The 17,798-nt window shown below is 38.3% G+C and overlaps 1 protein-coding gene across 1 annotated transcript in view; it reads left to right on the top strand.

The window, feature by feature from the left end:
* The first annotated feature begins 1,365 nt into the window (after window positions 1–1,365).
* The window catches only part of otog (otogelin), a 77,971-nt gene continuing 61,538 nt past the window's right edge, over window positions 1,366–17,798 (top strand). The window contains exons 1-11 of the mRNA XM_017709613.2: window positions 1,366–1,721; window positions 1,914–1,971; window positions 2,426–2,480; window positions 3,901–3,967; window positions 5,862–5,960; window positions 6,973–7,130; window positions 8,120–8,241; window positions 13,249–13,457; window positions 14,578–14,708; window positions 16,399–16,505; window positions 17,171–17,280. Coding sequence (XP_017565102.2) covers window positions 1,646–1,721; window positions 1,914–1,971; window positions 2,426–2,480; window positions 3,901–3,967; window positions 5,862–5,960; window positions 6,973–7,130; window positions 8,120–8,241; window positions 13,249–13,457; window positions 14,578–14,708; window positions 16,399–16,505; window positions 17,171–17,280 — 1,192 coding nt within the window. The 5' untranslated portion in view covers window positions 1,366–1,645. The remainder of the gene's footprint in view (window positions 1,722–1,913; window positions 1,972–2,425; window positions 2,481–3,900; window positions 3,968–5,861; window positions 5,961–6,972; window positions 7,131–8,119; window positions 8,242–13,248; window positions 13,458–14,577; window positions 14,709–16,398; window positions 16,506–17,170; window positions 17,281–17,798) is intronic.

Here is a 17,798-nt window from a genome sequence, read left to right as displayed (position 1 = left end):
ATATGTGGGCCATAATAAGTATTATTAAACAAACAAATATTACTGATGGTGAACTGCACTTGCATGGCTAGACTAGTATTATCTCTTTTTCATTATTTAATTTATATTAGAACAATGTAAATCACTAGAACCACTGCTGCTGCTATTACTATCTCGGTAGATGTAAAAATTTTATTTTTAGTTATAGGTCTAAATGTTTGATGCTGAAAGGCTAATGTGGGGCTAATACCGTAAGCTGTAGCAGTTAGCTGTGGGGCTAATACAATATGCCCTTTATATGTGAATATAACTAGATCTGTCGTTTATACTGAATTCATGTTAACAATGGTGGCTAATAATCACAGGTTAGGGTCATACTGTATCCATGCAGGTGCACTTCTTTGTAAGGTTGAGCTGTACATCAAAATGGGAAAACTAGACACAGCAAGCACATCAAAGGACACCTTTGACGATGGATGTGTTTCTGCTACCACAACACGAACTACCAGCGACGTGATGTCCATTCCAAATTGGTCGATGAAAATATCATCTCACTCTTTTAATGCTGGTCACATTTTCTGATAAGAAGGTTTAGGCTATCAAAGTTTTTCGTGCAGGTAGCATTTCTCTGACTAGCTGATTCAGGCTATCAAAATGTCCCAACTACCTGACGTTTTAACATTAGTAGCTTAGCATTTCCTAATATAAGATGCTATGGTAGGACGTTTCGATGAGACAGCACAAACAGGTAAGATTCAGTGTTGTGATGAAGTGTGGTTTCTTGTCGAATTGTCCTAATGTACCGCATATTTTAGGTAGTGCTCTACATATAACTGTAGGTAGGATATTTTGATGGCCCAAATTACCCTACCAGAAAATACTATAAGCATTGTATCTATAAGTAGGACAGTTTTTGATGGCGTACATTTTATAGTCTCCTTAGCAGAAAACCTTACCAGCATTAAGAGAATAGTGAGGATATTTGTATTGTCTAACTCACTGCATCAAGGAGTAAGTAATAATCTTAAGATGAGTTTGTACTGACTTAACATTAAAAACACAAACGTTTGAAGCATTACGCTATAGTAGTCATGCACTTGCTTAGTAGGACAACTCGACGGGTAGGGTAAACTGTTAGAACACCGGACATAAAATGCATATTAATATGCATAATATGACATAAATAAGATCGACCAAAACACGTTTACCTTCTGTGAACTGCTGATTCCATTTTCTGTTTTAACGAAACTAAATTCCCCGTTATTCAGATATTAAGCCCTCGGGTCCGCCATGTTTACTTGTGTTTTCTCTCCGCCTAGCCGCAGTAACTGGTCCTAAAGAACACTTTCTAGAGACTTGTTGGCGGATTTTAGTGTTTTTATGTAGACTCTGTGAGAATGAATGTTTAAATCAGACTCAGGCTGATCAGGGCTCACTCACCCGACGGCTCGAGCGTCTACTGATTTGAATTCAGCTGTCTGAGGACATTATGCTAATGAGCGCGAGGAGGGAGGAAGCTGCAGCTCGCACGAGCAGAAGAGCGAGCGCGCGGTTCGGAGTCAGGAGAAGCTGCAGCAGCGCTGAGAAGATGCGTCGGTAGTTTTGTGCAGTCGCTCGGAGACTGTGAGGGAGCTTTTTGATCCTCTTGGGAGGTATATAATTACGAATGGATCCTAATTTAAACCTACTACGCAGAAGACTTATATTCTTTTTATTGTTCTGTTTTTGCTTAATTCCTCGAGGTAAGGAGTTTATTGAATATTTATTAAGCTTCTGTCAACAAAAATGTAAATCTGTGTCATTTGTAACCGAAATGTTTATAACACCAGAATGTCCGCTTAACTTTGATCAAGATGCCGCAGTTTTACGGGTGTGTTCTGGATATAAAGTTGACCCCACATGTGTCCTGTATTAAAGAATGTGTCTCTTTTCAGCGCGGATTTCTTGGGCCATTGAGAGGGTCAATTTAACTAAACAGTATGATCTTGAAAAGTAAGTGTTATGATTTCTATTAAAAGCTTTCTTTATTCCGATCCTAGTTACGGTGTAAGGATAAATCAGCTTAATGTATCCTGATGCAGAATGGCTAATAACTATGACTAGATGGAGCCCGGTTTTTAAAAGGCTTGCCAGGTTATCTTTGCGCGCATTTTTATTTATTTATTTATTTTTAAATAAATAGGTAAATAACTAAATAACAACAACAGTGGTAATACTTATATAATTAGTTAACATGTATTATTATTATTATTATTATTAATAGTAATATTATTATTATTATTATTATTATTATTATGTGTTTACCAATTGTAGGACGCTAGCATATATAGTATATTTGGAAATCGATGGGTAGTGTCTAGTAGTTGAGTGCTTGCTTTTCTGTCTAGCCCAAGTGCTGATTACCTGTGAGGAACAAACCATGCCTTGTTCTCTGTGTGTCTTGCAGCGAGAGCAGCGGGATAATGCTTGCGAAATGGGACTCCAGTTCCCAAGCGAAGCAGGTAGGAGGGATGCAGAGTGGCGCTGAAGCGTTGCACTGAAACACAACGGGTCCAGGCACCTGGGCTAAATACAGTGACATAAGGTTAAACGCATATAATTACAGGTGGCCTACTACAGAATTTCCTAGTTAAATATTTCCCTATAAAATTCTTGGGCTGTTTTAAATGAGATGTGCAAATAAAAGTAGTCAGATTGGATTTTGAATTGAACACCATGGGTAGGTCTTAAAGCCACCGTATCATTACAGAAAGAAATGTGGCCTACTACAGACCAGATGAATGTATTTATATTGGCTGTCTTTAGTGAGACAAACTAATTAAAGTAATCGGGTCTGGCCAACAAGAGTTTACCGCCATTTGTAGAGCGAAAGCCCACAATCAAAGGGTTGCCTGCTGTCTGAGTTCCAGAATGCTCCACTGAATCACAGCAAGCTAATAAAAGTAGGCAGGTTGGGCTCATGCTGAATATAACACCGTGTGTAGGCTTGAAACATTTCCACCACATACATGCTTCATTAAAACAGGGGGAAGGCACTACCTGAATGTGTTTCAGAAAGCTCCATTGATGATTCCACCCCCACCTCACAACTGTTGGGTAACATTTTCAGGGTCCATTGTTCACATGCTACAGACGCATCACATTCAGTTGGCTACTCTGCTCTTCATGAAGTAGCTTTATGTTTATTGTAAATACCACAGAGACCCACCGTTTAAACCTAAATGGCATACAATGGCAGCTGTACTACAATCTGATGTTTAATAAGTAAGCAGCAAATACTAAAAGCACTGCTTGCTTTGTTGTGTTTTGGGGACAAAGGCCATCATTTCAGGCTCAGCAGGCTGGTTTCAGGTGTCCCAGCGAGCTGCTGAGCCGCTATTCACAGCCCCCCATTCTGGGGGACACTGGCCTCCTTCATAATGTGTCGTCAGAATCCATCTCCTTTGTAGTCACGTAAGCTACATGAAATTACTGAACTCTCAGATATCAGGTGTGAAAAGGAAAAGGCCATCAGAATAGCCCAGAGTTTCGGTCAGATAAGAGAAAACTGCTTAGTACTAAAGCACTTCGCCAAAACTAATTTCATGTCGAACAATGAGTTTATTCGCATCACATATCAGTCTGTTCCAAAATAGAGATTGCTGATAAATAGTAAAGTGCCTCAGTGTCTCTCGCATAACCAGTTTTCAATTATTCTGATCCTTGAGAGCAAGATTTGAGGCAAGTAGCATTTTCTTATTAAAAACAAGGAGATTGCGGTAGTTTATTAAAGGACTTCGTTTTGGTTTGTTCAGGACAAGACCCCACCTCCTTATGCTCTTCCCATTCCATCTCAAGCCAAGCATACAGAACTTTTTACTTCTGATGTATTCTGTGAGTGTAGTGAGCAGTATGTTAACTTCATACAATTTCTCTCCGCAGGAAGCACCGCTGAGCAACACATCAACACAAAGTGAAGCACCGAAGTGGGCAGGCCGTAGAACCAGGGGTAAGGTCATTTCCTCACGTGTCCTCTAAGGTACAGGGCTATATCCATAGATATTTCAGCTTGCACAAATCTCTTATGTGCAATTTAAGGCTATGCACAGTGTAACAGCCCTGTTCCAAAATGCATATGAATACTTTTAGCATAGGTGAGTTTATCCTATAACTTTACACTATGTGGAGGTTCTTTAAAGTTTAAAAAAGCTTCTTCACTCTCACACATCTCATTGGCAAAAATGGTTCTTTAAAGTATCATTCACTGATAAGTTATATAGGGAATCAAAAGTGTTGCTTCTCTGGCAAAGACACGTTTCAAGACTGAGAGAAGCAAGGAACCATGACTTTCTGTAGCTGTTTGATAATGGACCTGTCTGAATAGATATTATATTCTTTATGTGATGACAAAGGCTTAGTGTGTTGTATTAGTCAATGAAGCTGTCTTGAATATTGTTCTATACAAAATGTAATAAGGCTGTGTTGAGTGGCGCACGACCTGCTTTTGTGTTAATTTCTAAACAACGTTAGAGAATTCATGTATTTTATTTATTTCTTTATTTAGACTTTTGGGAGTTAAGAGGGGCAGTATGAAATTAGGATGATCTTATTGTGTCCCTGTCAGTATTAGACATGCATAAACATTAATACTAACATGAGTTTCTACTCCTTAATAAAGAAAGATCTACAAATGTATGTATCACTAAGGGATCTGTCATTCAGAATACTTAAGGTCATCTGAAATGTAAGAGACTCTTTGAGAAGACTGATTATCAATGATCCGTGTTGCTCTGACCTTTTGTGCTATGACCCTTTTGAGAAACATTCATGACTAGTATCAACTGTAATGATCTTCTCTTCTTCTCATATCAGTTAAACATGTTCAGATCAAGTTATTTTGTTTAACAAGGTGGTACTTCCCAGGCTGGTTTCCCAGACAAGGATTAAGACTAGTCATGGGCTATGGTCAACGGACTACTTTCCTTTCAATGGAAGATCTTCGTTCAAAATCCGGTGTAGTCCCAGACTAGGTTTAGTCACAATTGGCTCTATGTTTTCAAAATAACATAGAGGACAAGAAGACTCTTTTCTGTTATTTACTGTCTTACAATGAAATTAAAAAACTTAATTTTGATATAGCATAATTTTGGTGAATGGTTCATAGGTGTGGGCAATATGATGATTTTTTTGGTATTGTGATGAATTATGTTATGTTTACCATATATCGTGTATGTCTTCATTACTTAAGGGACACATTTCATCACAAAGTAAGCACAATTAGGCCATTGTGATTGAATTTAGTGGAGTGTAGTTTATAAAACACTAAATAAAAATCATTGTAGACATGGGTTTAGTATTATTAGTGTATTTTTTTTAAGTATCGTGACACAAATTGTGTAAAAGTGTCTTAAAATATTGCAATATATTTTTTTGCCCTATATCCCACCCCTAACAGTGCCATTTTCTGCCATTATTCTGCCATATTACTACATGGCACTTATTTCCTGAAATCTCATAAAACAGTGAATTGAAAATGAATGTTGCTTGTAAAACTGGTTTGTAAGATAAAGTTTACTAGTTTTCATAAGATAAACAAACACTGTACACAGAAAATATTGGACATCAATATATAGAGAGTCATAAGGAAAGGCACAAAAAATCATGTTGGTGATGAAGTTTTTCATTTGCCCTGTTGAAAAGTATCTGTGTGTGTTGTTTTTTTGTTTGTTTGGTAAATACCTTTATAAAATGTTTTTAAATGCATGGATGTGTGGCTCTTTACATTAATTAGATTGCTGTACATACACACATGTGCAGATATCTAAATTTAAGGCTGTGATAACAATAATCCATGAATGAGTAGAACATAACACACAGTACTTTTCTGTCTATAATGAGTACAGGTGCTTGCACATTCCCCTGCTTGAATGGGGGTCAGTGTGTATATCCAGATTCCTGCAACTGCTCTTTGTACCAAGCCACTGGATCGCACTGCCAAACAGGTACTTACTAACATTTAGCACCACACTTTCACTTTTCATGATTCTATCTACAGCTGTTCAGGGTCTGACTTTTAATTGACTCTGAAGGTCAATTAAAAATGCTGTATATCCATTTGTAACCATTTTGAATATAACACATCTTTGAAAAAATAACACCTGATATATAATGTAAAACACATCTTTGGTTCTCTAAGACAGATAGTATTAATCATAGTATAGCACTGCTATTTCTTGTATGTGTAAAGCGCAAACTCTATAGTGTACGTCATGAAAAATGTTGAAAGTGGTCTATAATGTGTTCTTTGTAACAAAACCCTTCATTTACGATTACATTTCTATCAGACTTTATTTATTGGTACGTCTGTATATAGAAATGTTTAAAAGTTACAGCAGCACTGCTGTGGCTGATCTACTTGTACCGGCCCAACGCACACTGACACACCTCCACCACATCAGTGTCACTGTAGTGCTGAGAATGACACACCACCCAAATAATACCTGTGCTTTGGCAGTCCTGTCAGGGTCCTGACCATCGAAGAACAGAGTAAAAGGTTCTAACAAGAAAAAGATGGACAAGTTTGTAATTGTAGAGCTATAAAGTACTCCTATGTGATAAGTAAAGCTGATAAAATAGCTACATGGAGGTGTTCCTAGGCTGGTAGCTTGGTGGAAGGAGAAGTGAGCCATCAACCAGAAGGTTGCGGGTTCAAGTCCCACGACTGACTAGGTATAGTGCCCTTGGGCAAGGCACTTAGCCCTCATGCTGCACCATGTGCCACTGCTCTGCTGGCTATGCCCTGCTTCTCAGATTGTGCTTAGTTAGGCAGCAAAATGACAAATTTCCCTTTTAGGACCAATAAACTACATACCATAACAGAAAGTGCTTAGTTAGTGTATATTGTGATGTGACAATTATCACAATAGCGATAAACATCCTACTATGAAGGACTTTGCTACTTTGACTTTGTCTGCCAAACCTCACAGCAGTTAAGTGATATTTCAGATGTTTCAGTTCCCAATTCAGGTTTGGAGAGGGAGATGACATGTCGCTCATGGGGGCAATACAACTACGAGACCTTTGATGGGCTTTACTACTACTTCCCTGGCAAGTGCAGCTACACACTCCTGAAAGACTGTGAGGATAACACACAGTCAACTGTGTTCATACAGGTACATTCACACTGAACAAATACTGCTGAAAGGTCTGACTGCTGTTGTTTCAATGTACTCTACATTTTTAGAAAAAAGTAGGCTGTGCTGCTACATTTTTCATTCATCAAGGTACAACAGTGGTTTTAAGGTCCTATTGTGTACCTTAAATATGTTTTTCACAGTGCAAAAGTACATATTTGTACCTTTCATAACTTAATGTTTTAACACAGAACAATACAATGTGAAGGCTGGAGACAAGACTGGGTGTGTGGAGACAGTACAACTTAGAAAATATAATTTTGATGGATTATGGTACTGTTGTGTTCCTTGACTAAAGGTACCAGGGCGTACCCTTGAAGGTACCACCCCAGTGACAAGAGGGGTACTGTTAGCATGCTGCTTTTAAAAATTACTTTAGTTTTAGTTTCATAGATTCATAAGCAACTTGAGCTTGTTGGTGTTCGAGCAATATGTTGTATAGATGAGAAACAGTTTGGGTTAGTGGGTTGAAGTGGTGTGTGTGTGTGTGTGTGTGTGTGTGTGTGTGTGTGTGTGTGTGTGTGTGTGTGTGTGTGTGTGTGTTGTATTGTGTGACACTCGCCTGGGAAGATATTTGTTGGCCAGCTTAGAGAAAGTGATCTCATTATTACAGTCATTTATGTCCATTCCAGTTTAATACAGTAATTACGGGCTGGGCCAAAACAGAATTGGCTTTGTTCTCCGATATTCACTGATGGGAATCCAGAGTAGCGAAGCTGCTTTGGCCTCGACTTTCTGTGGGCCATTTGCTTAAGTGCCAATATCATTTGTCAATGAATTAAAAGGATGGCCGACAGTAATTCAGAGCTTTAAGACTGCCAGCATGCTGACTTTAATCACTGGACTCTGATGGCCAAGAGAAAGGATTTATCTACACTTATATACTTTTCTGCTCTGTCTATGCACTGCTGTTACTCTGCTGTCCTGGGCTCTACCTCCTTTAGTACAGCTGATTTATGGGTTTACAGGTACATAATGATCCAGAATGCACTTCTCTTCCATATTCCTGCACACGCTCAGTAAGTGTTTTCCTGCCGTGGGAAGGCGAGATTAGGTTGCAGAACTTCAACGTCACTTTCAAAGGTCAAAGGTAATGAATACTCTCACTATACAAAACTTTCCATTACTCATATACCAAAGTGCTGAATTTCCCAAAATGTGAGTGCTCTTGTGTTTGAATATTTTGTGTGTTTGTGAATCTCAATATCTGGTTTCAGGTTTTTAGAAAGAATGAAAACCATTATAGACCATACAGAAGCGATTTCTGGTTATATATTATATATTATGCTATATATGCAAAAGATTGGGCACTCCTGGCCAAATTACATATTTTGTAGATTTTTAAAGGGAAAAGAAGTGAACAACTTCTCTATCAAACTATTATTTTTTTTCTGCAAATGTTAGTGCACACTTACTTTATGTTTGAAGAGTTTAAAAATAGAAAAAATAGTCACTGTTGCATGTGCAAAAGTATATACACTCTGCTAAGTTAGTACACTCCTAAACCTCATGGAAAGCCTTCCCAGATGAGTTGAAACTGTTACAGCTGCAAAAGGTGGGCCAACATCATACAACCCCAATTCCAATGAAATTGGGATGTTGTCTAAAACATAAATAATAACAATAATAATAATAGAATAAATAATAACAGAATATGATGATTTGCAAATCATTAAAACATTTGCAAATACTCACTCATTTTGAATTTGATGCCTGCACTTTCCAAAGAAGTTGGGACAGGGGCAAGAAAAGACTGGGAAAGTTGAGGAATGCTCAAAAAACACCGTCGTTCACAACCAAGGATGGGGTGAGGTTCACCACTTTGTGAACAACTGCATGAGCAAAAACCTGTACTGGTACTGCATTAAAAACCGACATCATTCTGTAACGGATATTACCACATGGGCTCAGGAACACTTCAGAAAACCACTGTCAGTGAACACAGTTCGTCGCTCCATCTACAAGTGCAAGTTAAAACTCTGCCATGCAAAGCGAAAGCCATATATCAACAACACCCAGAAACACCGCCGGCTTCTCTGGGCCCGAGCTCATCTGAGATGGACTGACACAAAGTGGAAAAATGTCCTGTGGTCTGACGAGTCCACATTTCAAATTGTTTTTGGAAATCATGGACGTCGTGTCCTTCAGGCCAAAGAGGAAAAGAACTGTCCAGATTTTTATCAGCGCAAAGTTCAAAAGCCAGCATCTCTGATGGTGTGGGGGTGTGTTAGTGCCCATGGCATGGGTAACTTGCACATCTGTGAAGGCACCATTAATGCTGAAAGGTACGTACAGGTTTTGGAGCAACATCTGCCTCCATCCAAGCAACGTCTTTTTCAGGGACGTCCCTGCTTATTTCAGCAAGACAATGCCAAGCCACATTCTGCACGTGTTACAACAGCGTGGCTTCATAGTAAGAGTGCGGGTACTAGACTGGCCTGCCTGCAGTCCAGACCTGTCTCCCATTGAAAATGTGTGGTGCATTATGAAGCGCAAAATATGACAACAGAGACCCCGGACTGTTGAGCAACTGAAGTTGTATATCAAGCAAGAATGGGAAAGAATTCCACCTACAAATCTTCAATAATTAGTGTCCTCAGTTCCCAAACGCTTATTGAGTGTTGTTAAAAGGTGATGTAACAGAGTGGTAAACATGCACCTGTCCCAACTTCTTTGGAACATGTTGCAGGCATCAAATTCAAAATGAGTGAATATTTGCAAAAAACAAAAAAGTTTATCCATTTGAACATTAAATGTCTTGTCTTTTTAGTGTATTCAATTGAATAAAGGTTAAAAAGGATTTGCAAATCATCGTATTCTGTTTTTATTTGTTTTATACAATGTCCCAACTTCATTGGAATTGGGGTTATATTAAACCCTATGGATTAGGAATGGGATGTCACTGAAGTTCTTATGCATGTGAAGGCAGATGAGCAAATACTTTTGGAAATATAGTGCATATTATATCATTGGTGATCCTTGGTGAGTCTTGATTTCAGATATATAATATGCTGGGGAAAACAGCAGAATATGTAACAAAATATATTATGTTGTCTTCAGAAAGAACAATAGTTTTATCTCCCTTTTTGTCACATGATGGGTCATGTGCATGGTCATTTGATATGAATGTGTGCTTAACACTCATGTCTGAGCACATTGAGGTACTGAACAATATAGGAAGTTTAAAAAGATGTGACAGACTTTGTACATAGTTATAAGTGTTCACCGTTCAATTTGTTAATATGATGAGGGAGTGACGTGCTGTGCACACTGTATGAAAAAAAAACATTGCTAACAGCGGTCGACCACATAAACGCACAGAGCAGGGCTGCCAAGGACTTAAGCGCATACATTTGCTGCATTTATCAGACACTCTTATCCAGAGTCACTTGCTAAAGTGCTTTGTTGTCAGTGAAGGGAGCACAGCAGTGGAGTGAACTTAGACAGATTGAAGACCAGCCATGCTGCTGCATTTTGGATGAGTTGCAGAGGCTTGATTGCCTGCATACGGAGACCAGCCAAGAGCAAGTTGCAGTAGTCAAGCCTTAGGATGAGAAGAGACTGAACTAGAACCTGGGTGGCCTGAGTGACCTCTAGATGTTGTACAAATGAAACCTGCATGACCGAGTCAGGTTCGCAGTATGAGTTGAGAACGATAACTGGCCATCCAGAATCACCCCAAGATTTCTTGCATCTTCAGATGGAACAATCAAAGAGTTTTTGAATGAGATGGCAAAATCATGATGGGCACCTGTAATTCCAGGGAATAGTAGCTCAGTATTGTTAGGTTTGAGCTTTAGCTTGTGAGCTACTATCCATGAAGAGAAAAGTTCTGTGAATCAGAAGATGGGAAAGAAAGCATTAGTTGGCTGTTATCAGCATAGCAGTGGTAAGAGAGGCCTGAGAGGATATTACATCACCAAGAGAACAAGTATAAAGTGAAAACAGAAGAGGACCCAGCACTCAGCCTTGAGGGACACCAGTGGAGAGCCTGCATGGAGAGGATGTGGACCCTCTCCATGTTACCTGTTAAGAGCGCCCCTCCTGATAGGACTTAAACCACGGAGCTGTGGAGAGGTCAAGAAGAATCAGAACAGATGAGAGTTTGGCTGATCTAGCTGTCTGGAGCTTCTCAGCCCCTGTTAGGGTAGTTTCTGTTGAGTATACCAGTTTGAAGCTGGACTGGTTGGGTACCTGTGTCTGGTTCTGTGTGAGAAAGAGAGACAGTTGATTATAGACTGCATGTTCAAGAATTTTTCAGAGGAAAGAAAGGAGTAATTCCGGTCTGTAGCTGTTGACATCAGAGCTGTCAAGCATGGGCTTCTTCAGGATGGGAAACACTCTTGAAGTCTTGAAAATTGATAGAATATGACCTGATGACAAGGAGTTGTTTATGAGAAATGTAATGAAGGGAAAGAGATCCATGGAGATTGACTGGAGCAATGTGAATGGGATGGGATCCAGTGGGCAGGTGGTTGGATTACTGGATTTGATTAGTTGTAGGACATCATGTGTAGAACGAGAAGAAAAACAGGTTAGGGGACTGAGAGCAAAAGACAAGGATGAGTGGAAGGAGTGGAGACAGATGGAAAAGACTGGTGGATTTCCCAACTATCTCCTCAAAAAAGGTGACAAAATCCTCAGGGTGAGAGAAGAGGGTGGATGGGGAGGAGGAGGGTTGAGCTTTTTGACAGCTAGATTGTTTCACATTGATATTCAGCGTAGTGCCTGCAGTCCTGTCCCAAACATCATGTGTTTCGTGAGAGTGCAGTTTCTTTATGTGGGAAAAGACATGCTAATACGTAGTAGTTTGAAGGCATACAGTATATGTGTGTGTATACAGCAGAGCTTAAGTGGGTGGCCAACTAAAGCAGTAAATTATTTGTAAAATCATAATGTATTATTTTACATTTAATAACCAAGTTACCGATAATTTCTGGTCATTGTCATTTCTGTTTTCACTTGTTTAAAGTACAGACAGCTGCAGCGTTCTACGGGCCATTTCCATTGTATCATACAGCACAGAATACATCTGAGACAGTCAATACATCCGGCTACTGATTGTTGTTGCATGAAATACATTTTTTGTTGAACACAAAATGTCATGAACACATGAATGTTCATAGAACCTGTATGTTATTGCTTTTTGCAAAGTAATGACACTTTTTAATGCATGACTGGTCTTACTACTTACTGTAATACTTTACCTGTAATACATTTACAGTTCTATATATTTTGTTAGTGAAGGCTTTATTCAGTTTTTAGTCTGTATTTAGGTGTTCTCATGCACATAGAAAAGTTTAAATTGGAACTTTTTGAGCCCCTTTTTTGAGTTCCATTTTTCTTACAAACATCGCTGACTGTTAAACATAATTCAGAGTTGTTAAAGTTTTTTTTTTTTTATCTGTTTCTTACCTTACATAGTTTTTACACTGTCAAAGCTTTTTTACTATAAACATCAAATTATGGTAAATGAAAATCAGCCACTAATATTGGTTATTGCTTTCCTTGATCACTAATAATCAGTATTGGTATTGGCCATTAAAAAAAAACTTACTGGTGTCACCTAGCATGAAGTGTATAAAAATCACATATGCTGAATTTTGTCACTCATTATATAGTTCTGAATTACCTCTAGACACAATGCTGAAGCTTTATGAAGCTTTGGCTGCCATGGTGCAAAGCATTCCTCCATTGGACCCTGAAGCAAAACATTCTCAGGAGTGATGAATCACATTTCACTGTCTGGTAGCCTAATGGATGAATGTGGGTTTAGCAAAAGCCAGGGGAGGGGTTCGAGATTGTGCTATGAATCAGTTACGGTTATGAAACAGATTTGATGTAAAAAAAATTGTTAATCAGTTCTTAATTGCTTAAATGACCCTCCCCTCACATCAGTATGTGTAAATTAGTGTTTCTCCAGTGCTGGATCTGCCACATACTATAGATTTACACACCTGCTTGAGCTTGATTACCTGATAATCCTGTGTTACGGAGTAGAGAAAATACATGTCTGAGGTCTCTGCACTGAACAGGTATGCATTTGATTTTAACAGTATATATTCATATGTTTCTATATTTCTATTTTTTTGTATAGCTTGAAGCTGCCCCATAACATCCATGATGTTGAGTTGGAGCAGATTGCTGACTATATACTAGTATCACAACCTCAGGGTTTTACACTAGCGTGGCATGGACGGAATGGCTCCATCTACATTAAGATGAGTCCAGAGTTTGTGGGCCGCACCTGTGGTCTGTGCGGGAACTTTAACGCAGACATTCAGGATGATCTGAAGACTAGCTATGGCAAGTTTCACCTTCACATAAAACTACACCTTGAGAGAATATCTTCAGATTCTTCTGTATCTTGGCAAAACTGGTGTACAACAATGACAGGTTTTGTTCCTATCACTAGTTGACACACTGTGTGGTAATCTTGATCACCAATCCACTAGTCCCAAGACCAGTTGTTCTTTTGAACAGACATAAAAGCACACTGCAGTGTGGATTGTTGTTCATGATGTTTGATTGATTACTTTCAAAGTGTTCCTATGCAAATAAATTTAGCTCTTTATGCTGAATGTGCTCAAGTTGTACAGCAGCAGTCACACATGCTTCACACTTTGAGTAAACCAGTGACAGAAACTAATAACTAAACTAATAAATTCTGGGGGATTCTTGGGCTCCATAAGTCACAAATGTTTATCTGTTTAATATAGAGCTTGTAGAAACTTTGGCCAAACCCAAAATATAGCCCAGAAAATTTCTGTTCAAGCCCTAATTTAGCCAAAACAGAGCACAACATATGGTGTCTGAACCTGACCTGAATCTGTCAAGATTTTGTTCGAACCTGACCCAGTCTGAACAATATCAACAAGCCCGAAATGGCATCTACGTCCAAAAATACTGAAACTAACCTGAATCAGCCCATCATCATCCAAAGTGCCAAATAAATCCTAATAAGATGGCACCGGATAAATTAATAGCCATAATAATGGCATCATTAGACAAAGAAACAAGTAAAATAAATAAATAAATAAAACAGGGAAAAAATTAATTAAAAAATCTGATATAATACCTTGGAGAGTTTGTTAACCTACAATTCTAATCCAACACACTTGATCTAGTTAATGAACGCCTTACGGAGCATGTGAATATTATAGCCAGGTGATTTGAATCTCCAGGGTGGTAGATATCTAGGACAGTGATTTGACACCACTGTTTTCAGATAAATCAAAGTAGAGAAGCAGCATAGAGTAAGGAAGCTGACATAAATTTGGGAAATGATGTCCGAATGTGATCAGTTGGGTCTTGTTAGGTTCTGACCAATATTAGGTCAGTGTTGACTGTGAAGAGGTTTCCTTTAGACTTTGTGTATTCTGTGTTCGGCGGAATTTAATGTTATGCTTTAATGGGTTTGTTCCAGGTGTGTTCACAGGAGATCTTGCTATGTTTGGGAACAGCTGGGTGGAGGAAGAGCCACAGCAAGCCACGTGTTCAATGATTCCATACCTGTATCCATCTCCCTGCTCTGCCCAGGATCCCCATGTTTTACTGGTACTACACAAACAAGTATCCAGCCCCCTAAAAGTTGTAAACATTTTCTTTTACAAATGATAATACCTTTACTTGTTCCAATAAAAATACACATTTTAAATAAAATGAAAAATTAAGCTATGCACTTTGCATAAGTATTCAAATCCCATTGCTCCACAACTCCAAGGTTAAACACAGATAAAAAAGAAAAGAAAAAGTTTTAACACTGTTGCCTCTTCATTGGACATACTTGATTTCTACATGTGAATTATACAAAGAACTACTGTGTAAAATAATCAAATTCGCGAGTCACTCTGGATAAGAGTGTCTGAATGCTGTAAATGTAAATGTAACTATCACAATCACATTTAGATCAAAAACCACTCTTAAGGATTTTTAGTCAGGCAGTTAACCTGAAGGACAGAATGAAGACAAAGAAATAAACTATAGAAATTAGAGAGAAAGTCAGGCAAATGCACACATTTGGAAAAAACTCCAATGTTTTTGGATATCTCAGTGAGCTTTGTTTGATCCGGAATCTGGAAGTACACATCTTTGGAAGTGTGGCACCACCCCTGCATAACATCATTAATAGATTCAGAGTAACCAAGAAAAAAATATCTGTATGCAAGGGACATACCCAAAAAAACAACATTGGCTGATCGTGATCTTAGGGCCCTCAGACGGCACTGCATTACAACACACATGATTATGTAGTGGAAACCACTGTCTGTGAATACAGTTCCTCACTGCATCTTTAAATTCAAGTTAAAACTCTATCATGCAAAGAAAAAAACATATATAAGCAAGATTCAGAAATGCCATGCTTTCTTTAGGCCTATACTCATTTACTCACTATGGACTGAGACAGAGTTTCCTGTGGTCCAAAATTTCCAAAATTGGAAATTCTTCTTGGAAATCGTGCATGTTCATGTTCATATCCAAGATGAAGAGGAAAAGGGCCCATCCTGCTTGTTATCAGCGCAGAGTTTAAAAGCCAGCATCTGATGGAATGGGGTGCATTAGTGCACATGGCATGGGTGACGTGCTCATCTTTGAAGGCACTATGCAGATAATGCCAGACCACTTTTTGTACATATTACAATAGCATGACTTCACAGTAAAAGGGTTTGGGTGCTAAACCGTTGAAAACATTTGGGGCATTATAAAACGTAACACATGCCAAATGAGACCCTGAACTGTTGAACAAATCCTATATCAAGCAATAGTCAGAATTTCACTTTCAACACTACAGCAATTGGTTTCATCAGTTCCCAAACACTTAAGGAGTGTTATTAAAAGAAGAGGTGATGCAACACAGTGGTAAACATGCCCCCGTCCCAACTTTTTTAGAACGTGTTGTCCGCAACAAATTCAAAATGGGAATATATTTTAAAAAAAACTAAAATTTTTAGTTTCAAGATTTGATATGTGGTCTTTGTAGTATTTTCCTTTAAAATATGATATGTGATATGATGCATATCATTGAATTCTATTTTTATTTACATTCTGCATAGTGTCCCAACTTTTTTGGAAATGGGGTTTATTAATATATGAAGTCTGATATTTTTTTTTAAATATCTATAGTTTACGGAAGTTGTAGATAAAAAAAAAAAACATTTGTAATCTAGAAAATGCTGGTAACTTTCAGATCCCCTCTTTCTAGTTTTTACATGTCATATTAATCTAAGATTCTGACTTTTTACTGCAGAAAGTGGAGGAGGTGTGCTCATCTTTACTGAAAGAGCCATTTAAACCCTGTCATGAGTTTGTCAGTCCATACTCGTATATGGCCAGCTGCTCCAATGACCTTTGCCTGTAAGTACACAGCACACTTCCATCAGTGTTAATGCATGACGTTACTGATACCACATTGAAGACATTTGAAATTTCCTGACACAGAAAAATTAGTCATTTAAACAATTCCAGGGTACCTTTGTGATATATGCATCACCGATGCTATGCACACCAGAGCAGGTTTTTTAAAGTTTATTTAATTTGATAGTATGTAATCATTCAGTACCCCAAAAACTTGTTTTGTGTTTTATGTTTTATTTTTGTTGGAAGTATAATATGTTGTCAGGAATAATGCACCCCTCTTATGTATCCTTTAACAGAGTCTAGACAAATTCAGTATTATTGTGCTTTTTATGTACTTTTTTAAAAATATAACCATTGTTGAGAGTTATGTGGTCAAAATAGAACTACAGATTAAGTCATGCTGAGGGGTCCCTATTAGCTTTTATTAACTTTGGTCTTGGTAGAATTTGCATATGAAATATTCCCCTGTGTTTCATCTGATTGCAGTATTGTTCCTAACCACCTTGTTCTTCTCCAAATATCACCTACATTGTTTTCAGAGGGAATAAACCGAATTTTTTCAATATTACAAGACATGTTTCCTGTTCATTAATTCCTCTCCTCAAGTCCTCCAGTGTCTGTATTCGTGCTCATGTCTGGTACTATCTGATCCCAATGGGTAGGTCTGGTCCCAATGGGGATGTGGTCTGTCAAGTCTTCACGGAGTATGCAAGAACATGTGCCCATGCTGAACACCCATTGCATAACTGGAGAAAACATTTTCCTGTTTGTGGTAAGTTATTTTAAAAAATGACGTGTGTGTGTGTGTGTGTGTGTGTGTGTGTGTGTGTGTGTGTGTGTGTGTGTGTGTGTATTTGTCAGTGTCAGGTATTCCGTCACTTACATATTTACAGATTTGAGGAAAGGAGAAATGTGAATATTTTTAAAATGATCTGGATTTCTGCTTTACTTCATAGATCAGGAGTAAGAGCTGTCATATTATTATTGTCCATCTCCTAACACTCAGAATTCAATGCGTAAATTCAACAGACTCATCAACAGGCAAGTCCAATCGGATGTGTTTAATGCTCTGATCTTCCAGAACTGTAGCCGGAGTCTTGATCAGATCACATTTTAGGAATCCTTGCAGTGCACATGACAAAGATATATTGATTATGTTCATAGCTGATTTCCAAGTTTCTTCAGGTATAGTCAGACCCAACTCTTCGTTCCAAGCTGTACGAATTTTCTCTAAACTCATATTTTATTATAAATTCTTGAAATTAAACATTTATTTATCATGGGCAATTC

Source organism: Pygocentrus nattereri, chromosome 25 (assembly GCF_015220715.1).
Source record: "Pygocentrus nattereri isolate fPygNat1 chromosome 25, fPygNat1.pri, whole genome shotgun sequence".
NCBI classification, from domain to species: Eukaryota; Metazoa; Chordata; class Actinopteri; order Characiformes; family Serrasalmidae; genus Pygocentrus; species Pygocentrus nattereri.
Note: the sequence above shows the minus strand (reverse complement) of the source record. Positions and strands in the feature narration are given on the sequence as shown.